Source organism: Schistocerca gregaria, chromosome 4 (assembly GCF_023897955.1).
Source record: "Schistocerca gregaria isolate iqSchGreg1 chromosome 4, iqSchGreg1.2, whole genome shotgun sequence".
Lineage (NCBI taxonomy): Eukaryota > Metazoa > Arthropoda > Insecta > Orthoptera > Acrididae > Schistocerca > Schistocerca gregaria.
Window position 1 is genome coordinate 644,343,026 of NC_064923.1, and position 25,924 is coordinate 644,368,949.

General features: G+C 44.5%; 1 protein-coding gene across 2 annotated transcripts in view; it reads left to right on the top strand.

Moving 5' to 3' along the window:
• The first annotated feature begins 838 nt into the window (after positions 1–838).
• Positions 839–25,924, top strand: part of LOC126365982 (protein TANC2) — a 634,979-nt gene continuing 609,893 nt past the window's right edge. The window contains exon 1 of one of the 2 annotated variants that reach the window (XM_050008791.1): positions 839–1,052. In XM_050008791.1, the coding sequence (XP_049864748.1) occupies positions 959–1,052 (94 nt within the window). In that variant the 5' untranslated portion in view covers positions 839–958. The remainder of the gene's footprint in view (positions 1,053–25,924) is intronic. The other variant, XM_050008794.1, reaches the window with a different exon arrangement.

Genomic DNA, 25,924 nt, shown 5'->3' on the forward strand with positions numbered 1-25,924 from the left:
GCTCGACTGAGTCTTGTTCGACCACATCGGCAAAAGCAGGATGTTTTGCTGTTTCACGACAATGCACGGTCACTTGTCAGTCAAAAACCATGGAAGTGATCACAAAACTCGGATGGACAACACTGAAACACTTGCCTTACAGTCCTGACCTGGCTCCATGTGACTATCATCTCTTTGGGAAACTGAAAGACTCTCTTCGTGGAACAAGGTTTGACTCCCTTATTCACGCTGCCAAACAGGCTCCAACAGGTTGGTCCAGAATTTTACCGTGTGGGTATACAGGCGCTGGTTCGAAGATGGCGTGAGGCAGTTCAGAGGGATGGAAATTATGTAGAGAAATGTATCTACACACTGTAAAACTTTAAAACATGTAAAACAAAAGATGATTTTTTAAAAAAATAGTGTGCATTTCGTTTGGAGTGACCCTTGCAACGCGAGAGTGATAGTGAGTTAAATCGAAATACAAACGAAGACGTCACAAGCTGACATAATTTTTTTCCCTGGTTATCGATGAAGTCACCGGCGACGTCTAGATAAGAGGCGAGGTGAGATAGGTGTTTGGCGCCAGAGAGGCCTTGGATGGCGTCGTATTCCCTTTGATACAAGCCGACGCGACGGCTTGTTCCGGCTGTCGCCAGAGCTGTCATCAAACAGCGCTACGACACGCCTCGGAGATATTCGCGACGTCCAACAACGGCGCTGCATCTGACCCTGCGGGGCATGGCCGGGATGACGCCGGCGGTCTTATCAACAAGACTCGAGACGCCAGTGGGCAACTTGCCGCCCGGCCCACGCGCACTCTTCGCAGCCAGGCGCGCGCATGCGCTTGCGATCGCAGACGCTATCGCTCTGACCTGCAGTAGAAGCGAACACGCTGTTGCGACCGGTGTGAATGGTGAGCGCGCTCGCGGTGTCGGCTCAGTTCGCAGTGGCGTGTGTTTTATCGTTTTAAGCATACATGTCGGCCGAAGACACGCGGAGTACTGAGAGGGCAGCACTTCTACTCTCTGCTCTGGTCAGTGAGCTGGATATCGCAGAGGGCCGACTGTCAGGTCTGTACAAGTCCCTCTTCATTAACGTAGCTAACGTCTGTCTTGGTAGACAAAATAGGGCTTCATGCAACCTCTGAAACAAATTTCAATATACTGTACGTAATAAAATCAACATTAAAACCGGCGATTGTTACCAAAGCCTTCCATCATACCTCGTGTTTTGCCCGACCATCACAGTCGAAATTCGGTCTAAATGGCCAAATCATATACAGGGTTTACAAAAAAACTACGGCCAAACTTTCAGGAAACACTCCTCACACACAAATAAAGCAAACATGTTATATGGACATGTGTCCGGAAACGCTTAATTTCCATGTTAGAGCTCATTTTAGTTTCGTCAGTATGTACTGTACTTCCTCGATTTACCGCCAGTTGGCCCAATTGAAGGAAGGTAATGTTGACTTCGGTGCTTGTGTTGACATGCGACTCATTGTTCTACAGTACTAGAATCAAGCACATCAGTACGTAGCATCAACAGGTTAGTGTTCATCACGAACGTGGTTTTGCAGTCAGTGCAATGTTTACAAATGCGGAGTTGGCAGATGCCCATTTGATGTATGGATTAGCACGGGGCAATAGCCGTGGCGCGGTACGTTTGTATCGAGACAGATTTCCAGAACGAAGGTGTCCCGACAGGAAGACGTTCGAAGCAATTGATCGGCGTCTTAAGGAGCACGGAATATTCCAGCCTATGACTCGCGACTGCGGAAGACCTAGAACGACGAGGACACATCCAATGGACGAGGCAGTTCTTCGTGCAGTTGACGATAACCCTAATGTCAGCGTCAGAGAAGTTGCTGCTATACAAGGTAACGTTGGCCACGTCACTGTATGGAGAGTGCTACGGGAGAACCAGTTGTTTCTGTACCATGTACAGCGTGTGCAGGCACTGTCGGCAGCTGATTGGCATCCACGGGTACACTTCTGAGAATCGTTCATCCAACAATGTGTCAACCCTCATTTCAGTGCAAATGTTCTCTTTACGGATGAGGCTTCTTTTCAACGTGATCAAGTTGTAAATTTTCACAATCAACATGAGAGGGCTGACGAGAATCCGCACGCAATTGTGCAATCACGTCATCAACACAGATTTTCTGTGAACGTTTGGGCAGGCATGGTTGGTGATGTCTTGATTGGGCCCCATGTTCTTCCACCTGCGCTCAGTGGAACACGTTATCATGATTTCATGTCCGCAGCTCGTGGTCGTGCGGTAGCGTTCTCGTTTCCCACGCCCGGGTTCTCGTGTTCGATTCCCGGCGGGGTCAGGGATTTTCTCTGCCTCGTGATGACTGGGTGTTGTGTGCTGTCCTTCGGTTAGTTAGGTTTAAGTAGTTCTAGGGGACTGATAACCATAGATGTAAAGTCCCATAGTGCTCAGAGCCATGATTTCATACGGGATACTCTACCTGTGCTGCTAGAAAATGTGCCTTTAGAAGTACGACACAACATGTGGTTCATGCACGATGGAGCACCTGCACATTTCAGTCGAAGTGTTCGTACGCTTCTCAACAACAGATTCGGTGACCGATGGATTGGTAGAGGCGGACCAATTCCATGGCCTCCCACCTCAACCCTCTTGACTTTCATTTATGGGGGCATTTGAAAGCTCTTGTCTACGCAATCCCGGTACCAAATGTAGAGACTCTTCGTGCTCGTATTGTGGACGGCTGTGATACAATACGCCATTCTCCAGGGCTGCATCAGCGCATCAGCGATTCCATGTGACAGAGGGTGGATGCATGTATCCTCGCCAACGGAGGACATTTTGAACATTTCCTGTAACAAAGTGTTTGAAGTCACGCTGGTACGTTCTGTTGCTGTGTGTTTCCATTCCATGATTAATTAAATTTGAAGAGAAGTAATGAAATGAGCTCTAACATGGAAAGTAAGCGTTTCCAGACACATGTCCACATAACAAATTTTCTTTCTTTGTGGGTGAGGAATGTTTCCTGAAAGTATGGCCGTACCTTTTTGTAACACCCTGTATACTGACTCATTAAGAAACCTCAGAATGTAGTGAGTCCACATAACGTGAAATTTCAAACAGTTTAAAACAAAGAAACAAAGTTTATGAAGAATCACAAAATGAAAAATTCCATTTGCTTTTGGGTAATTTCCAAGAGGCATTGCCTATCGAACGCGAGGTATGCAGATGATATGTATCGAACGAGCTATTCTCGTGGCGGCAAATATGGATACTGTTTACTGTGGTGACTATACCGACGACAAAAGAGGAACGTTTACAAACATTAATTACAAAGATGAGTAGTAATTTCACTTACTTTACTCGACAGCCGGGTCTTCTTCAAGAACTATTCTACGAGTTGTGTATGCCGCCGGAAGCTATCCTCGTTTCCCGAAACCCTGGTACATTCTAGATATTTCTCTGAAGAATAATGGGAGGATTTCAGAAGGCTGAATTTTCCCAAATTGTGGACGTACAGGTATGAAATTGGTACAGTTCACCCATGTCTCCCGGTCGGCCCTTTATTTCAATCGACGATTTGACAGACTTCCACAAGCACTCTGTATTCTGTGTGCGAGCTGATGGATAACCATAAAAGACAAATTTAAGAGAAGGGTTTACAAATTCATGTTGAAATTCTCCTTTCCTCAAGGAATTGCAGGATTCAGAGCCGTCTGTTATAACTTTGGTCCCTGGTAAGATGAATTACTTTCTAACAGACACTAAAGTTTTCTTGCCCCTTGAGTATACTCGAACTATGAAGCACTTCCTGGATTCCCTTTCTGTATCTCCGAAGATCTGTATGTGTTAAATTTCTTTTTTAGTGTTCGTCCATTCTTGTGTTCCCGACTTCTCGAAAGAACCCGTAGAAGTCACAAACTGTAGTTATCGATAGCTCAGTTTCTGTAGCGCTCGCTTATGGGGTATAATCCCTTACCCAACATGAGACTAAAATAACGTTCTTTTCAACGGTCAACTTATAGTTGTCCAACCACACGTCTTTCCTTATTGGTGTCCTTTTCTGACAATGCGTGCAGTAATACTGAAATGGGAAATCAACATCGGCGCCTTCCTTACGAAGTATCACACATCTATCTCCATGACAGTTCGCACAATTCCTGAAACTGTCTTTTGGCAGCGATCCATAGTCCCAACAGAAAGCCATACAAGATTGCACACTACATAATCGAGGAATTAAGTTTCGCTACGTAAGATTATAGGGAATGGAGACTTCAACGACTTCGCTCATTCCTATTCAGAACGCTGAACGTTACACGATGTTCCGTGGCAGCGCACTAAGAACTTTCCATATCTCCCGCCGTAACAGCCGTGCGTTCGATGTATTTCATAGTTTGATATATATCGCTCGGAGCCCTCACGTTCGATAAGCAAAGCTTCTTGGAAATTACTTGCTTTTGTGTATAAAATTACGTACTTTCTTGAATAGCACTCGACAGTTCGTATGACGTTGACAGTCTTACGAACAAGACAAGAAAATATGCTGAATCTATGATCAATGTTTGCCGGCACACACATTTGCACAATGTTTGCTTATTGATGAAGCTGAAGCATTGTCACATCAAATTTAAAATATTTCTTCACTACCTTTGTGAAATGTTTTACTACGTATATATCTGTGTTATCTCCCCGTGCTTCGCTTATCACGAGCTAAAATTTAATTTAAGCTGCAGTTTCTCCAATAAGTAGGCGGATATAGAATTTTAATCATACATCAAAATACCCCTTCCCCTCTCATTCATTACGCGTACAATGGTTTACCGAAAATCTGTTTCTTTTTTTTCATGTTTCGAGCTGTTTATGAAATATTATCGGTCTCCATGTAAGAAGGGACTCCTTATGTAATAAATTAGTCGCGTTCTCTTCTCTCCACAATTAACAAGTGCAAAGATCGTTGTGCATATGTATGTAATTGCAGAGCGACGCCGAACACCTGTTTCTGGTTTCAGTCTATCGGTTGACCATGTGCGACATTTGTTCACATCGATATTACGCAATTATATCACGCGTAGTTTTCATAGGCCGTATTATGTACCGCAGAAATATATTAAAAACGCACAACTGGTTTGTCAAAAATGTTTCTATTTAGCCAGCTGCTGACTACATCTTTAATTTCCTAATTCAATAACTTCTTCAAATGTCACAGTGTTTAGCATCATGTCAGTGAGGAGCTCAAATTGGCGGATACTAGAATTAACGCAGGCGAAACAGAAACTCACCTTTCCAAACATCAAGAGCATATTTTGCCCACCCACAAAAATTGGGGTTATGCTGGGGACTGTAAAAGATGACCTGGGGCTACGCAAGCCAGGTATTTACAACATGCCATGCCAGTGTGGGATGTCATACTTTGGCCAGACCAACAGAACTGTGGACATTAGGTGTAAAGAACACCAGAGACATACCAGACTCAGGCAGGCAACTAAATCAGCCATAGCAGAGCACTGTCTGGAACTTGGTCATTCAATGGATTACAATGACACCAAGATTGTGACACAGACCTCAAGATTTTGGGACAGTGTCATTAAAGAAGCAATTGAGATTAAGGTCACAGACAATCTAATCAACCGTGACTCGGCATACCAAATCAGCACTGCCTGGAATCCTGCGCTTGAGCTTGTGAAAACTCAACGCAGGACACTCCAGGATTCAGCCAGAAATATAAGTGGAGACCGAGGGAACAGCCGTGAGACAAGGTGTTGGACATTAGAGACCAGATCTGACACATCCCAGGTCATGAACTCGACTTCAGAAGACGGCCAGGCCGGGCGCGGACGGCGGAGGGAACACCGGCGACCAGAGAGGGACAATGTAGCCGCGTCTGGCGGGCGCGGACCTCAGATGGTTCACACGACGCGGCGCGGACCTATTAGGGAGCGCCCAGCACGTAACAGAAGTGGAAACCGTAGTAACAGTCATGAGATAGAGTACCTAACATCTCAGATCGGGTCTGACACACCTCAAATGACAACCACAACCGTTGAGGACGGCCAAAACCAGCGCCGACGGCAGTCGGAACATCCGCGACTGGAGGGGTCCGTTGAAGCCGAGTCTGGCGGGCGCGGACCACAGATGAAACACTCGACTCGGCGCGGACCGATTAGGGAACGCCCAGCTCCTCCCAGGCATAAATACTGGACTCGATCTACCCAAGGACCAGTCTCAGGTAGCACCTGAAGAAGACAGCGAGGCACGCTGTTGAAATATCGTGCGAGAACGACGCGAACATCCGGCTGAATTCCCGAATATCCAAGATGTCAACAGATCGCCGGGAAAGCATGAAGAATTACATCAACTAAAATTAATCAAAAATAATATCCTCGATTCGTTTCATAACGAATTTCCGTAAGCATTTCTTCGTTATAAGCGTCGGTTTCTTCAGTGGCTGACCTTGTAAAGCAAATATTGTTTGTGGAATTATAACAGGCCTGGTACGTTAGAAAACAGTCAATCATTCCTCAGTAACAAAATTCGACATTTTTCACAGTCGCACCATCATAAAAGCAGATAGTTCAACCATTGCAATGTGAAGACAGAGTTTATAAGTTTCTTTTCGGAAATGAAAACACTAATTCAATCATTGGAATTGGACAATGACAATTGTTTAACAAAAAACACAATAAAAATCGTAGCAGAAACTGTGACTCTCATGATTCCTCGGAAATGAAACTCTCCGCTTATTTAATTAGAAACGATATCGTTGAAGAAAATCTTATCAACGACAAAGTCATAATTATTTTTCAAAATAATTTAATACAAAGTGAAACTATTAACTGACGTGAAGACATCAATAATGATCAGAGGTTGATGTTATTCTGTTGTATTACAAACGCCTCATAACCCTTTGAGTTCCAAAAATACTAAAAAAGAAAGGTAATTTTAAAATTGTTCCCAAAATTGAGCTTAATCATCATCATAATAATATACGAATAAGAAGAAATTTGCCTAAAGTAAAGAATCAGTTATTCTGATGAGGTGGTCTCACTTTTGAACACAATTTAAAAATTTTTCAGGAACTAACCTGTATTATCATAGTATGCAATGAATACAAGAAGAATTTGGTAAAAGATAAAGTATCAGTTGTCTTAAGGAAGTGGTTTAACTTTGAAATATGATTTCAAAATGTATTAAAAAGTTACCTCGATTGCAGTATATTAAGTAACACAAACAAGAAGAAATTGGCAAAAGTAAACGTTCAGTTGTTTTAAGGAGGTAGTTTCACTTTGGAACCACTGGGACATGCAGTACTCAACCACCCATCATTTCATGTGATACATTTAGTTGTAATTTCTCATTTTCCCTAGACACAATCCTACATCTCGAAATTTCCATTAACTTATAATAACTAAAATATAGTCCTACGTAACAAACAAAAATGGGCGTAAAATTTAATAAATAAAATATTTCATAGTACATACTGTTCCAGTGGTTTCGTTTCCAGAGCACTAATAAATACAAGTATTACAAACTTAAATTTATTTTACAAGAACCCCAACGATATCTTCAATATGATCGCTATAAAACAAACCGCATATCAGAATGTCCTACAATCACATAGCACCATCTCCTCGCCGACTGTTGCTTTCAACGCTGTGACTGCCACAATGCAGTGCATTTGTAGAAGCACTCGAGTGTATCACTAGATGTATCTGCCTTGCAATAGCATCGATGGCTTCATGCGAAAGGCACTGGTACTTCAAAGCAATAATAATAACAATAATAATAATAATAAAACGGTGGTTAAAGGCAGAAATCACTGGTTCTCAAAGGGTCAATCACCAACTTTCTTCACTACCATATAAGATCCAGTACAGCCTGCCTTATTACGCTCATAACTAATAATACAAATCAAATAAATAGTTTACTTCCTGTAAGAAATTTCACACATTTTATACGCTTCAGTGGCAGGAGTTCCAAATTGATAACAAGCATGTCTCAACTAAAAAACTACACCTTGTAGCTCGTGTTGGAAAAATACCCTTGCAAGATAGTACACGAGAGCAATACAAGAGATTTTTAATTAAAAAATGGCTGTATTTACTTTTCACAATGTCTTGATAAAGAAACTACCTTTGTTGTTAAGAATAAGGCCTATTCTCTCATCACTTTTCCTCCAGTTAGCTGTGTATATTTTTTATTTATTTTTTTATTTGCTATCTATTTCGAAGCAACTCCGGCTTCATCTTCAGGAATTACAGCACTGTGATCGGTAAGATATACCACATCATATATATATGAAGCGGTGGTTGGTTCGAAATCGATAAATTAAAACAATAAATACTGCTGAATAAACCAGAAGTGGTAAAAGAATAGCCTTTGTTCCTCATAACAAATTCGATAACAAAACGTTTCAGCACAGACATCCCTTATTTTTAACGTCACTGTACTGTCACTGTAGCAGGCATAACACAGAAGATGAAAATGGCAGGTCTTCAACAACTTCAGTAAGTTCACATATCCAGCATAAACTAATAAATAATTAATATTTTACGTGTGTTCCTGTAATTGCACATGTATCTTAATAGAGTACAAGTTTTGATGCTGCAACTACAGTTACAACATTTCAAACAAACTTTAAAACACTGTTCTCGCTTCTAGAACGCTCGATAACATTTGTACGTCATTCACAAAGTCCTGTACGAAGTGGGAAAAAACCCCACTCCTTCTAGTGTGGGATACAATGCAAACAAGTAACACAAACCAATTCGCAGCTGCTGACATTTGTGAAGGGCCCGCTTGCAGTCTGTCACTGCAGCACGCATAACACAGAAGAGGAACACGTGGCACTCATCATGGCTAATCAGAGCGTCGCTGTTTACAAACACGAGCTCTCCGTTGAATGATCCAACGGCGCGAGCACACTTGCTGTACAAGCGTTCACAAGTCCAAACAGGAAGCAAACTCCTTGCGATACAACGGAATACTGTAAGGCGTGGCTTTTTGGCCACAAAAAAATTGGTAATAATTTTCATTTTTCTTTGTACTAGTATATTACATTGAGACACCATCTTCATAGCGTTACTGAACAAAACGGCTGAGCAAATTTCCAGAAAAAGGTCAGAAAATTTCGTGTACAGGCGGCATAAGACGCGTCCATCCGTGGAAGCTATTTCATATTCACGATTTCTAGAGTGCCTCATTTTTATGTGTATTACTTTCAGTTTTGATGAAAATTTGAAATACAATTCGTTGCATTTGTGCGCATTCTGTTGGATACGAAAAGGACGCCGCTACTTCCAGTATCCGTACAGCGCGGTTCACATTAACATTCTGTCATCACTTATTCTAGTATGACGTCATAGTGGAGACAACGCGACATTTTCTTCTCCAGAGGTTATCTGCAACTATTCGAACGTTCCTAGAAACAACAGGCTCAACTTCCTCCAGCCTCCATCCACCATGTTACCCCTATGCCCCCGTCTTTTCTTCCTCTTTTTGCTTAGTTTGCATTCTGCATCAATTTCTCTTGTATGACGTATACGTAATAAATTAAAGCCATTTTTAGTGAGGTAATTCAGTACACTCTGTTCATATACGACAATGTCCTTGCATAGCGCAATCTTTTGCGCATGTCACATAAGTAAGGAACAAGGGAGAAATCTTTAGATGAGTAGGAATCGAGCCTGAAATGTATTTAGGCCCAAATTCAGCAACCACTGACCTTTTGGAAACAATTAACAACGGATAGAGGCGTCCATTGCTTAATACCAGGTAACTGTGTTTATATATGCTTCCAAACCAACGGCACAGCACAAGCTCGTTATCCTGTACACACTTGAGTTTAGGTCGACAAAGCCGAGTCCTTACGATAGTCAGAACGCGGGAATATTCCGTACTCGCGTGTCCTACGTGAGTCGTCCTGCTGCATTTATCACCAAGGTTTTCATTCCTGCCGACTTATCATTTACGGGTTATGCTAAATAACCTGCTCCATGACGCAAGGGTCTTCGTCACCCAGGGTATCTCTAGCCATTAGGCTTTCACGGAGAGGCGATTCGGCGACGTACAGGTTAGATGGGTCACTTCAAGCTTCTATATTCATTTACTTTGTGAGTTACACTGTGCGTATTTAACCCGTTTCCTTTATCATCGTTCCATATCTCATCTTCCCTACAGCATCCGTCAGTAGACAGAAGAAATTACATTTCGGTGGAGTGCAGTAATAATAATAACAATAGTAATAACAATAACACCACTTCCATGCACATCTTTTCAGCACCTTCATGCACATACACTCCTGGAAATTGAAATAAGAACACCGTGAATTCATTGTCCCAGGAAGGGGAAACTTTATTGACACATTCCTGGGGCCAGATACATCACATGATCACACTGACAGAACCACAGGCACATAGACACAGGCAACAGAGCATGCACAATGTCGGCACTAGTACAGTGTATATCCACCTTTCGCAGCAATGCAGGCTGCTATTCTCCCATGGAGACGATCGTAGAGATGCTGGATGTAGTCCTGTGGAACGGCTTGCCATGCCATTTCCACCTGGCGCCTCAGTTGGACCAGCGTTCGTGCTGGACGTGCAGACCGCGTGAGACAACGCTTCATCCAGTCCCAAACATGCTCAATGGGGGACAGATCCGGAGATCTTGCTGGCCAGGGTAGTTGACTTACACCTTCTAGAGCACGTTGGGTGGCACGGGATACATGCGGACGTGCATTGTCCTGTTGGAACAGCTAGTTCCCTTGCCGGTCTAGGAATGGTAGAACGATGGGTTCGATGACGGTTTGGATGTACCGTGCACTATTCAGTGTCCCCTCGACGATCACCAGAGGTGTACGGCCAGTGTAGGAGATCGCTCCCCACACCATGATGCCGGGTGTTGGCCCTGTGTGCCTCGGTCGTATGCAGTCCTGATTGTGGCGCTCACCTGCACGGCGCCAAACACGCATACGACCATCATTGGCACCAAGGCAGAAGCGACTCTCATCGCTGAAGACGACACGTCTCCATTCGTCCCTCCATTCACGCCTGTCGCGACACCACTGGAGGCGGGCTGCACGATGTTGGGGCGAGAGTGGAAGACGGCCTAACGGTGTGCGGGACCGTAGCCCAGCTTCATGGAGACGGTTGCGAATGGTCCTCGCCGATACCCCAGGAGCAACAGTGTCCCTAATTAGCTGGGAAGTGGCGGTGCGGTCCCCTACGGCACTGCGTAGGATCCTACGGTCTTGGCGTGCATCCGTGCGTCGCTGCGGTCCGGTCCCAGGTCGACGGGCACGTGCACCTTCCGCCGACCACTGGCGACAACATCGATGTACTGTGGAGACCTCACGCCCCACGTGTTGAGCAATTCGGCGGTACGTCCACCCGGCCTCCCGCATGCCCACTATACGCCCTCGCTCCAAGTCCGTCATCTGCACATACGGTTCACGTCCACGCTGTCGCGGCATGCTACCAGTGTTAAAGACTGCGATGGAGCTCCGTATGCCACGGCAAACTGGCTGACACTGACGGCGGCGGTGCACAAATGCTGCGCAGCTAGCGCCATTCGACGGTCAACACCGCGGTTCCTGGTGTGTCTGCTGTGCCGTGCGTGTGATCATTGCTTGTTCAGCCCTCTCGCAGTGTCCGGAGCAAGTATGGTGGGTCTGACACACCGGTGTCAATGTGTTCTTTTTTCCATTTCCAGGAGTGTAGTTTCAGCACAACATGCTTCGTAGTTTTGTACATATTCAAGGACATACTGAACGACCAACGGCTGTTGTGCAATCAGTTTCAATCGTAACAAATCAACTTTCTTTTTTTTAATTTCGGACGTCAGGGTTTCAATTATTTCTAAACACAAACGCTGAGCTTTAGTATTTTCGTACATGTTCTGTTACGACTGAAAGTGGTTACATATACGAGTATAATGCATTACTCGACATCAGCAGTTGGTGGTTCAGCGCGACTTAATATGTCTCTTAGCATTAGGCGAGTGACACAGTGCCTTAGTCGCTGGGCATGCCTTCAGGAGGAGTGAGATTGCAATCTGCAATCTGTTTCTTCTTCCGTTGTTTATGGTACATAAATCACTCGAGATTAGTGTCGCCCTGCTCTCTGGAACAACGGTACGTGCCACGTGGCGGGAAATAGGAGCACGTAGTTTAATCTACAAAAAGAGTGGAAATATCTACGTCACTGACGTCAAATTCTTGTAGAATGATGGAACATACACTGATCACACAGAACGTAGTGACCACTGAACTACTATCGATATAACCCGTCCAGGCGATAGCAGGGTCACTCGGAGAGGGAAGACTGCAAGTCAGAGACACGCACGGTGCATGTAGTATCAGTGACAGGGCTGTCCGATACGACGGCGCGCGATGTGTCTGAGTTTGACCGAGGGCAGACTGTGATGGCCTGGACGCTCGGCGCGAGCATTTCGGAAACTGCACGACTTATCGGGTGTTCGAGGAGTGAGTGTCTTCAACATGTGGCGAAACCAGTGTAAAACCACTTCCAGACGTCGTGGGTTGAGCAACCACCCCTCACTTACAGACATCGTTGGCTGGGTAGACTGGTAAAACAGGACAGGCGGCGAACTGTGGCGGAACTAAGATCAGTTTTTTATGCTGGGCTGTGTCCGAACACTCCTAACACCGGACCTCCATATCCGACGACCCATGCATGTGCCAACTTTAACACTACGACATGGACAGCTGCGACTGAAATGTGCACGTGACCATCAGCACTGGACGTTGGCGCAGTGGCAGGGCGTTGCATCGTCTGATGAATCCTGATACCTTCTTCATTATGCCGATGGGAGGGCGCGAATCCGTCGTCTTCAAGGGGAACAGCTCCTTGGCACTTGTACTACAGAACGGGGACAAGCGGAAGGGGGCTCCACTTCCTCGGAGGAACATTCACATGGGCATGCATGGGTCCAATGGATCTCATGCAAGACACTATGGCAGCCAAGGAGTGTCGTGTACAGGATGCAAACCACTTACACCCCTTCACAGTGGCGATGTTTCCCAACAGGTGGCATGTTTCAGCAAGATAATGCGCCAAGTCCGAAAGCCAGGAGCATGATGGAGTGGTTCGAGGAACACAGTGGTGAGTTCCAGTTGATGTGTTGGCCCCCCAACTCGCCAGATATGAATCTGATCTGACATATCTGGGATGCGATTCACTGTGGCGTCAGAGCTCATCGCCCGTCTCCGGAATTTACGGGAATTAGGTGACTTGTGTGTCCAGGTGTGATGCCAACTCCCTCCAGCGACCTACCACGGCCTCACTGCTTTCATGCTAAAACGCGTCGCCACTATTATCCCTGCCAGAAGTGGACATACCGGCTGTTAGGTAGGTGGTAATAATGTTCTGGCTGATCAGTGTGGACTGTGTTCACATATGATGACTTTTTGTGGGCTCCTGTGTAAGAGTTAACATGGTTTACGCAAGCATCGATCAAGTGAGATACAGCTTCTTTTGTCCTTATGTGAGATCCAGAAGGCAGTACATAGCAGGGCGCACGTAGATTCCATGTTTGTTCTACAAAGCATTCGATACAAAACCGCACCTTCGCCTAGTAAACAACCAGAAGCGTACCGAATATACGAACAGATGTACTATTAGAACTACACGGTCCAGCCATATTATTGTGACCACAACCTGTGTTTGACTTCACCGTCAACAACCACTTACAGACGGTAGGTGGCAGCACTAGCAGCGGAGGGTACATATGACGTGTCGGGGGGATGAAGATAACAGTGCAGTCGTTACCGTATTGCAGAAATGGAGCGATTTATCTGACTTCCAAAAGAACATGATGATTGGTTTTCGGTCAAAGGTGGAACCATTTCCGAAACGGCTAAATCTGTAAACCGTTCGCGTGCCGCGGAGGTTAAAGTGTATCGTGCGTAGCAAACTGGCAGTATCCAGAACCGGTGCCGAAGTAGTGCACCGCGGGCCATAGGTTAAACAAGTCAACGGCGGCTGCGGAGATGTGTACGAACGAATAGATATGCATCTGTTGATCAACTGATCGCCCAGATGAACCAAGGGGTTGACGACAAACGTTTCCTCAATGACCATTCGGCAAACGGCGTTGCCTATGGCCATTGGCAGCAGGCGCCTGGTTGTAACAGCCATGCTGATGTTCACCGGAGTGTGACTGAGTGTGACTTTTTATGCTCCATCAGACAGATGGCCTTTCGCGTGTACCGTGTGAAACGTTTGGAATCAAACACCGTGCAAAAACCGCTGGGAGAGTCCAGGACGGAGGAGGGAGCGTTATGGACTGGGAAATGTTTCTGTGGCATTCCCTGGGTGATCTCGTTATTCTGGTAGACACAGTGCATCTGTGCGTCTGTGCTTGGTACCATGTCCATCGGCACGATGGCACCTACCAGCAGGACAACGCAACGTGTCAGACAGCTCGCAGTGTACTTGCGTGGTTCTAAGAGCACCAGTGTGAGTATACCGTACTCCCCTGGCCACCAAACCCACACGGATTGAAACACAATGGAGAATCTGTGGTAACATCTCGATTGGGCTTGTCGCGGCATGGACCCTCAACCGAGAAACCTAGTTCAGCTGGCTACAGCACTGGAGTCGGCGTGGCTTCACATCACTCTCCAGAACCTCACTGAGTCGCGCGACGCAGAAGACGGTTGCTCAGGCTTTTGACAGGTGGTCTCATTAATGTGATTGGACAATGTATTTATTTTAACAGACTTAGTTCCAAATTGTTACAAATAATATATACATCAGATCTGTTAATAATCGGCTTCAGACCTATAAATGACAATAAAACTTTGATAGGTAAAAGTTTAATCTTTTTTTTTAAATATCGATTCGAAGACGACCAGTACGTGATGGAGAAAAGTTATCATCCCTGACAATTTTCAGCCGAGACTGTTGAAATAAATATTTTTAAAAATTTATAGTTGCATAATCTTTCATGGCATGTCGTTTATTATCAAGGTACACTACTGGACAGACGTTCTAGCGAACAGAACTCAGTATGTCGATTTTAAAGCGGAGGCGACGTCAGAAGCAAAGTTAGAGTGTGACACACCGCAAGGTAATGTGATTGGACCACTACATATCACTAAATAATTGAAACCGAACTACCGACAAAATTTTGCAGGCGGTTCAGGGTATTTTGGTATCAAGCGGCCTGTTCTTCGGTGGGTGCTTACGTAATAATCGCATTTCGTTTGATTGCTTTCTCCCATTTATCTTTGTGTCTGTATTGCACGGAAAATATCTGCACGACAATGCAAATGTCGATGGCTCGCGCTTTGTGTCTTTTTCGGAAATAAACTTGTCCTGTTCAGTCACAGCACCGGCTGTTGACAACACTAATGATCGCTCTGCTTGAGGTTGCCTTCTGTACAGATCGGCTCTGTCTCAGGTTAGTTTTTCTGATAAGTGGTAGTTGAGCGTTAACCGCGATACGTTTAGGTTTACTTAAGAAGAGATGGGCGAAATGCACATCGTGTATGGGTTCACTGAAGAGTATGGAAGAGCGCCGCAACTACGTTCTGCACAGCTGTTCCCACAATGAAGGCAGTCACAACACAGTACTTTTACATCTGTATGTAGGGTCTCCCTGAAGGAATAGTCAACATTCAACGATATAACAGGAGCTCTCATTTGAATCAAAAAACTTCATATGAGCGTCTGCCCTGTGTTGAAGGGTTTCCGAGTTAGTACAGATGTAATGTATATTTGTTTTGGGGCTAGTGGGGGCTCACGTATGTCTCTTACCGACCCAATCTCTTTGATTTATCATTCGAGCCCAAACTACCTCTTTGATCGAAATATTTCTTTGACATTAAACTAGTCCGTTGAACGTACAGTCGTCCACGGTGTGTTGTGAGTGAACTTGTGCAAGGTACTGACAGTGTCGCGCGGGTAGCCTTGTCACGGTCCGTGCTGCTGCCCCCGTCGCAGGTTCGGGTTCTCCCTCGGGCATGGGTGTGTGTGTCGTCCTCAGCATAAGTTGCTTTAAGTTAGATTAAGTAGTGTGTAAGCTTAGGGACCTATGAACTCAGCAGTTTGGTCCCATAAGACCGTACCACAAATTTCCAATTACTGACAGAGTATCAGAGAGAAGCATCGGTTAACTTTGTACACCCGCTGACTGAATTGCCGTATATGTGCTCTAATGAAGAATACACATATATGATGAATGTTTGCGACTTCTGCAACGGCTGTGCTCCTGATTCTTTCGAAGAATGCTGTCGGTGCTTCCTGATACGTCGAATTCTTCATAGCAGATGTTGACCAGAGTTTTCAGCACATTGCGTCGAACAGGTATTCTTCTGAACATATAGTTCAACAATCTGTGTAGGAACAACTATAATGTGAAGTATACAATGATGCTACGAGGCGTCTTCCTTAAAAATACCTATTTTTCAGTTAATATTCTTTTTGTAAATAAAAAACGCCTTTTTCTAGCTGCAATGTACTTTATTTGTTCCAGACGCATTTCGCCTTATACTCTGAGGCATCTTCAGTGGAATCTTGACTGATACAGTTATCTTTTGATATGCGTTACTTGTAGACTATAAAACAATTCACGTTTTATTTTTATATAACTAAGTGATTACTTATTTTCGTTAAAAATTTAAAATTCAAAACAAAGCTGTATCATTCTAGATTTCACTGAAGATGTCTAAAAGTAAAAGGTAAAACCAATCTGGAACAAATAAAACACACTTTAACAAGAAAAAAGGCGTTTTTTATTTACGAAACGATTATTTCTGTGCTTGCTATGGATGATGGTCACGCAAGCAACCTTGTTTTCAAGTGATAGTTTGTAAAACGCATATTACAATTTTTTCGAACCTGAAAATGTATTGAAGAACACTGAAAATAAATGACAGTATACATTAAATGTGTTCTGTCTCGGAATGCATTCGAGATAGGGCATATGTCCACATGAAATTTTTTGCTTCAGATTATCGTCCCTTACATACAATGATTACTGAAAATTCATTCTGGGACATCCTCTCTCGGAGCCTAAGAGTAATTAACACCTTCCATCTTAGAAAAGAAGACTGCGACCGCGCATTGCAAGTTCCATAGAAACAAAAATAATTTGGGTAACAAAACGAATAAATCATAACTCTATTATTATTCTGTAACGAGCCATCGGAGACCATTAGCTTCTTAAACCAATATTTTAATCCAGCAAGCTTGAAGAGTGATACGTTTCGGATTTCCAAGAAATGCAGGAATTAAGGAGCTCGCGCTGCAAAGCACTGTGATCGTCTGGATAACCGTTTGGCTTCGCCATGTGGCAAACACAGTAGTAACAGCAGTAAATTTTGCAAATGAAACCTGCTGCTACTCTCATTACGTGTACACTTTATGTCCAGTGTAATATTACTCACAAAAACTTCGTGAACAATGCCCACTTAGCTGGAAAAGTGAGACTGAAGGTTTTAATCTTTCCAGGAAAAGTAAATTTGAAAATTAAAAAGTTAAAACTTATCTCTATCACCTCAGTTTCCCTCAGTAACAGAAGATTAGAACGTTGCATAGTTTCAAATACAGGAAGTACGAGAACGACATTAACTGAACAGTTGCCAGAAAATAGCCTCTAGGAAAAGGTATGCGACGCTAGTCAAGTAGTCCCTACGTTTATACAGTTCGAAGAAGCCACAGCGCTCAGAATCCGGTTATCGGTTGTCGTCGCCGCGATAAGCAGGCACACGGTACTCGATCTTCCTGTGCTACGCCCTGTCCCTGAGTTTTCGCAGTAGTCAGTGAAGTAATGTCAAGCGAATCATACGTCATTGGAGGGACGCGACGTCTTTATGCCACACATTCCTTTGTGCTGAGCTATTCCAAATAAGTGTAGGCCTACTTTTACACGAAATAGTACCATGACTGATCATGTAATGTCGTATCTGCAAGCAGACGCCATTATTTATACTGTAAGTAGCTAAAAAATGTGATTTAGGGATGAAATTCTATAAGGAATATACGTACGAACCGATCCAACTCCTTATCATACCATTAAAGCTTAGAAGCTACAATTTTCGTGAGTTTATTTACTCCAGGAAACCCAAGACGTGTTCTTTTAACAAGACCAGCGTTACGTACGTGGGCAATGTGCTAACATTTAGTTTGAAACAACTCAGTGAAGAAGAATTACAGGATATGTTGAATGGAATGGACAGTCTAATGAGTACCGAATAAGAATCGAGAGTAAATCGAGTAATGAGAAGTGCAGCAGTTAGAGCAGCGAGAAATTTAACATCAGAAATGGGGATCAGGAAGAAGATGTAGTCAAAGAATACTGCTTCTAGGCAACAAAATAACCCCTGATGGATTGAGAAATGACGTACAAAGAAGACTACCGCTGGAAAAAAGGTCATTCCTTGCCAAGAGAAGTGTACTGGTATCAAACAAAGGCCTTAATTGAGAAAGAAATGTTTGTTTGGAGCACATCACTGTATGGTGGTGAAATATGCACTATGGGGAAACCGGAATGGAAGAGATTCGAAGCACTTGAGTTGTGGTGCTGCAGACTGATAAGGTAAGGAATGAGGAGGTTCTCTGTAGAATCGGCGAGGAAAGGGTATGTGGTAAACACTGAAAAAGGAGGGACAGGGTGATAGGACAGCTGTTAAGACATCAGGGAATATCTTCCACGGCACTATAGAGCGTAGATACTGTCGAGGAAGACAGATTGAGACTGCAATACCTCCAGCAATTAATTGTTGCAATTGCTACTCTGGATTGAAAAGATTGGCACAAGAGCGAAATTCATGGCGGGCAGCATCAAACTAGTAAGAAGACCGTTGACTGAAAGGAATAAAAAATAAATTATCCTGATGCGTAATAAAATCCTAGCCACGGAACTTAGCCTATGTATGTTTCCCGTTCTGCGTGATTAGTTCCACATTCGAGTGTTAAGGTGTTAGAGAACAATAACGGTTCTAATAATGAATGTTTTCCTGATGATCTGACCATGTCGAAACGACAAGAATGTAGAATCAAATCCCGACAAGATATCGATGTGGTGCAACGATTGGCAATGGACTGTAAAGTTTGAGACATTTAACACAGTTCGCAGTAGGTTTTGTACCGCAATAAAACAACTACCTATCGTAGTTAAAATATTTTATCGTCATGGTGAGATTCTAAGACTTCAGGCAGCAATATTCCGTTTGTTGCTTGTGTTTGAATATGAAGTCTTTTTTTCTTCCACTTCTACACCTCCAGGATACTCTGCAAACCACATTAAGTGCCTGGCTGAGGGTTCATCGAACCACCTACACAATAATTCTCTATTCGTTACTTAGGGTCAATTGCTAGCTTTGCACCATACAGATATCTTTTCTAAATCGTTTTGCACTTTGTTTTGATCTTCTGATGACTTTATTGGTCGATCAACGATCATGTGCAAACAACCTTCTTCTTCTTCTTTCGTGAGAACTTATTTTCATACAGAAGCTTCAAGTTCCTAAATTTAAGACGAAATTTGTCTATATAATGAGGTTGTAAACATACTTGAGGCTGAAAAATTTAACGAAATCGCTTACGTTTCCCTCTGACGTAACATAACTGGGAGAACTGACAAGGAAACATCACCAGCTTGACCTTACATCTTAAGGAGAGAAAAGCACACTAGCAAGATATCAGCGTCCGCAGTCGACCCGCGTGGAAATGTGGCCCGTAATTCTGTTAGTGCGCAGTTACGACCTTCCGATAGTACAGCTTTTTAACTTTCGCACGCACGTGTGTTTGTCACTCGCTCCGCCGCACTCAGCCGCCCAATGCCCGAGATCGCAGTGGGGCGAGTAAGAGGTTTGAGAAATACTACTTTCATATTGGTAATATGCCTCGTCCATTGAGCTGGCACTGTTAAAGTGTTGTTCATTTGAAGGAGATGCGCCATTCTTCAACGTAAGGGCCAAGACTGGATTGTAAAAGGAAAATAATTTACTTCATTTCTTAATAATTCTCCGATTGCTAAGCTTTATTCATTCTGAATTTGAGGCATATATTTAGATGCAAAATGTCAATGCAAGAATATTGTTAAAACAATATTGAACGCATATGTGCGTGAGTTTGAGATATTACGTACTCAAATTACTTAGTAGTTTAGACTCGGCAGCTGTGGCTGACCGGTTCTAGGCGCTTCAGTCCGGAACCGCGCTGCTGCTACGGTCGCAGGTACGAATCCTGTCTCGGGCATGGATGTGTGTGATATCCTTAGGTTAGTTAGGTTTAATTAGTTCTAGGTTCTAGGCGACTGATGACCTCAGAAGTTAAGTCGCATAGTGCTCAGAGCCATTTGAATCATTAGGCGGCTGAAGTGGAGTGGAGCGTGTGACAAATAAACGGTGAGCTGAAAGTTTAAAAGCTGTACCTTCAGAAGGTCGTAATTGCGCAGTATCAGAAATATGTCCCAAATTTTCGCGCAGGATAGATTGCGAGGCTGACATTTTGCCTGTGTGCTTTTTGTCCTTAAAATAAGAGGTCAAGTTGGTGATGTTTCCTTGTGAGACGGCTTCAGTTCAACACTTTGTAAAAATTTCACTTAAGTACTCTGCGCCTTTGTAACAAAGGCGGTTTCAGTAGCTTCAGTATTTCTAAAACACATTCCATCCTCCGAAACACCATATGTTTGCCGAAGTATGAAAGATGAGTACGTTGATATAGATATAAAGATGAGGAAGCTGATATACACTCATGCTCATAACTACAGAATGTGGTGCCACGCATCGTGGCACTACACAAAACTGGCGCTAATAGCACAGGGACATAGGGCACACACACGACACAGGTCTGTAAGTCCAAGCTGTTGGTGATAAGTTGAGAAAACCGTCCTGAAACACATGTGCTACAAAACGCCACTGTTTCCTGCGCATGTGCCCCGACATCAATATGGGATATGATCGCCATGCACACGTGCAGGCCGCGCAGCGGATTGGCATACTCTGGATTAGGTCGTCGAGCAGATGGTGGGGTATAACCTCCCATTCTTGCACCAGTGCCTGTCGGAGCTCCTGAAGCGTCGTAGGGGTTTGAAGACGTGCACCGATACGTCGACTGAGAGCATCCCAGATGTGCTCGTTGCGATTTAGGTCTGGAGAACACGCAGGCCGCTCCATTCGCCTGATATCTTATGTTTCAAGGTACTCCTCCACGCTGGCAGCACTGTGGGGCCGTGCGTTATCATCTATCAGGATGAAGGTGGGACCCACTCCACCACTGGAAAGGCGGACATACTGGTGCAAAATGACGACCCGACACACCTGATTTGTTACACTTCCTCTGTCCTGTCAAAGACATGCAGGAGTGTATGTGCACCAATCATAATCCCACCCCACACCGTCGTTAAACCATACAGGTCCCTTTCAAGAACATTAAGGGTTGATATCTGTTTCCTGGTTCTCGCCAGATGAAAACCCGGCGAGAATCACTGTTCAGACTATACCTGGACTCGTCCGTGAACATAACCTGGGACCACTGTTCCAATGCTCATGTATTGTGTTCTTGGCTTTACGGGCTCTCCTGTGACCAGGGGTCAGTGGAATGCACCTTGCAGGTCTTCGGGCGAATAGACCATGTCTGTTCAGTCGTCTAGAGACTGTGAGTCTGAAGACAACTGTTCCAGTGGCTGCGGTAAGGTCCCGAGGAAGGCTACCTGCAGTACTCCGTGGCCGTCTGCGGGCACTGATGGCGATATATCGGTCTTCTTGTGGTATTGTACACTGTGGACGTCCCATTCTGCAGCGCCTGGACACGTTTCTTGTGTGCCGGAATCGTTGCCATAATCTTGAGATCAGACTTTGTGGCACACGTAGGGCCCGTGCTACGACCTGGTGTGTTTGACCAGCTTCCAGTCGCCCAAGTATTCTACCCTTATAACCTCATCATTTGTTCTTTGAGCCTTTTTCAACACACAGTCACGTCTGAAAACGTCTGCATACTTACTCGCTGCACCGTACTCTGACGTGCACCAACACGCCTCTGCGTATGTGGACTGCTGCCAGCGCCACCATGCGACGACCGCACGTCAGTTGCACCGCATGATCGTACCCCGAGGTGTTTTAAACCGGCAAACCGCCCACCAGAGCGTTGTTTCACCATGTATTAGCATTATCCTTAATTTATGAGCATGCGCGTAGATATAAAAGCTATGTCCGAAGATGCAGACAGACAAGGAAGTATGCACTTAAGCGACAATTCACTCGTTACTGTAAGGATTACGCCTACCAGTGCAACAGGTCCAATAAATGCAAGGCACGCTACATAGCGCCATGCAGATTTAAGCGGTTTACCGAGTTTTGTTCGGTGGGGCTCTACCTTTCTCTTCGGAATTAGGACTGTTGTTACGCGCTGACGTTCTTTTGCCTGGGAGCTGTCTCATCGGGGATAATACGTTTACAACTGAAATGAGCAAGGAGTGCTGTTCTTTCACCACAATCACGGTTTGCTGTACGACTGCATGCGTAATGGCACCTGCTGCAATAACTGTGTTGTAAACCACTGCCAGAAAATTTTCTCTAACAAATGGCGGACGTTCTAGTCCTCGCACGCACAGTAATATGACCGTCAAATGAGAACAAATCATCGTTTTAAAAGAAAAATAGCACAAGTTTCCATCGACATCGTGATAATTGGAAAGAGTACAAGACGACTGGACAAAGGATGGACAGAAAAACGATCGTTGCGTTCTTTTGACGTGATCTGGGGAATTCAAGGGATATCAGCTTATGAATGGCCCGAAGGCTATTGAAATTCCACTCTTCTTGATGACGGATCCGGTGTACTATAGCAACGCACCCTCACTCCGTATTCACCGTTCGAGATGAAACAATAAAACGTTAATGCGGACTGCTACTATGTGTCTGGCATCTTGGGATGCAGTGACTCTCGGAGGTATTTAAATTTTGGCACACTCAGGCTCATTTTTGTCATTTTTACGAAAGTGTTCGAGGAATCACAGGAGTTGGTTACCACATGTCGCGTGAAATGTCCATTTTTACATTCAATGAAGCTTTTAACACCAGTGGGTATCGATATCTTCATTTATAAAAAATAATAACTTACGTAGGCGATATACTTTATCAACTACCGCTCTCGTTTGGTACGAATTGAACAATTTGCAGTTAATCAAAAAACATACATATATTAATTTCATAATGCTATTTACAACAATATTTCAGCAACTTTAGTAATGGTTAGGTAAAAACTTTTGTAAAGTAAGTTTGAACACTTTCGTCGCCGACTATGCAAACGTGTAAGCTCTTTGCTTATAGCACTTGAAGATGTTCTCCCAACAGGATTTTTCGCTTATAACTATAGTATCTCTCTTCTGCTATCTCGCGCCTGGCGGGAAGATATGTGCTATTAGGGAATCACGTGGAGTCGGTTTTAAGAGAGAGAAGCGCCTGTGCAGTCGTACAAAGTTGGTTAATCGTTGTGATACAGTTTGCTACTTTATCAGGAAACATGACATAAGACAAGAACTGATGGGATCTCTTATTATTCACGAGTGGTGGCTCTTCGATCCACAAAGCCTGTGCCAACAGTCACTCTCCGAAGACGTAAACGAAGCCAGTACAAAACCGCCCAAGTAAAATGGGTTCTTGCGCCAACTAAAGAGGCCAGAATAGCACAGAGGAGCAAGAAAAGGAAGAGAGAAAATGAGGTACACACAAACCAAGAATATTATGCAGCTGGAGGGCTTTAAGAACGACAGACTGGACTTCATAATTTAGTAATGTGGGCATGGGTTCTTTGAATTTTACGCAAAATAATAAATACCTGTAAAGTGATACGACATTGGAAATATCCCTATGCGAAGAACATGTCAAGCAGACACACACACACACACACACACACACACACACACACACACACACACACACACACCATTAAAGGAAGACTGCTCGTGAAGAGAGTCACTACGTTGCTTTCTCAACATTCCATTAAGATATCCGTCTCGTTCCCTCTGTTGCACAGTAATTAGAACTACATATCACCATCACCTAGTGCTGCTCGTTAAAAAACTAAACTAAATTCCGCCCAAAGGTACCGACCGGCCGCCGTGTCATCTTCAGCCGACAGGCATTACTGGATGAGGATATGGAGGGGCATGTGATCAGCACACCGCTCTCCCGGCCGTATGTCAGTTTGCGAGACCGGAGCCGTCACTTCGCAATCACTGCTGCTCGTTAGGAGTACCACGATGGAAACAGCAGAGCGTTAAAAATCGACAAAAACGGACAGTTTTTAATAATTAACTGACTTACTTTGAGAGAAGAAGAAATGGCAAGAAATTTAAAATAATGTATCCCTGTTTTGGCAGTCGTAAGTTATACAGCCTTAGCATGCGAACAATACACCCAGTGGCCAAATTTCAGGAGACGGCACTGGATGTAATGTCCGCCGTCGGCTGAAGAAGCCTATGTGGTGGATTTGTCCCCGTACAGTCATTTTAGAAGTGCATTCCTACGAGCCTACATTCAAACAGACATTCTCATACCACGCCGTCGATCGCTCCGTAATTCTTTACGTGATATCCATACACTAAACATTTTTGGTCGCACTGCGGAGCGGTTTATGAGTGTTGAAACATTGTCACTAAGGTACTGAGGATATACACTATGTGATCAAAAGTATCCGGACACCTCACAGAAAATGACTTACAAGTTCGTGGCGTCCTCCAACGCTAATGCTGGAATTCAGTATGGTGTTGGCCCACCCTTAGCCTTGATGACAGCTTCCACTCTCGCAGGCATACGTTCAATCAGGTGCTGGAAGGTTTCTTGGGGAATGGCAGTCCATTCTTCATGGAGTGCTGCACTGAGGAGAGTCGGCGTTCCAAAACATCCTAGAAGTGTTCTATAGGATTTAGGTCAGGACTCTGTGCAGGTGAGTCCATTACAGGTATGTTATTGTCCTACCACTCCGGCACAGGCCGTGCATTATGCACAGGTACTCGATCGTGTTGAAAGATGCAATCGCTATCCCCGAATTGTTCTTCAACAGTGGGAAGCAAGAAGGTGCTTAAAACATCAATGTAGGCCTGTGCTGTGAAAGTGCCACGCAAACCAACAAGGGGCGCAAGCACCTGCCATGGAATACAGGACCACGCCATAACATCACCGTCTCCGAATTTTACTGTTGGCAGTACACAGGCTGGCAGGTGACGTTCAGCGGGCGTTTGCCATACCCTCGCCCTGCCATCGGATCATCACATTATGTACCGTGATTCGTCACTCCACTCAACGTTTTTCCACTGTTCAATCGTTAACCTCCTTACACCAAGCGAGGCGTCATTTGGCGTTTACCGGCGTGATGTGTGGCTTAGCGCACCCGCTCGACCATGAAATCCAAGTTTTCTCACCTCCTGACTGACCGTCATAGTACTTGCAGTGGTTCCTGACGCAGTTTGGAATTCCTGCGTGATGGTCTGGATAGACGTCTGCCTATTATACATTACAACCCCCTTCAACTGTCGGCGGTATCAGTCAGTCAACAGGCGAGGTCGGCCTGTACGCTTTTGTGCTGTACATGTCCCTTCACTTTCCACTTCACTATGACATCGGACACAGACGTATGACTCAAGTGAGACCCAATCATCCGACCACGTTCGACGTCCGTGAGTTCCGCGGAGCGCCCTTTCTGTTCTCTATCAATGTCTAATGACTGCTGAGGTTGCTGACATGGATTACCTGGCATTAGGCGGTAGCACAATGCACATAATATGCAAAACATATCTTTTTGGGGGTGTCCGGATACTTTTGATCACATAGCGATCTCGGTAACCGGAATCCTTAGGTAACCTGTGAAATGCTCTGACCTGTGCGTCTTTCAGAAATTTTCGACCCACGTTCAATGTCGGTCAATTTTCGAACCACGTTTAATGTCGGTTAATTCGTAACGCACTGCCGCCACTACAC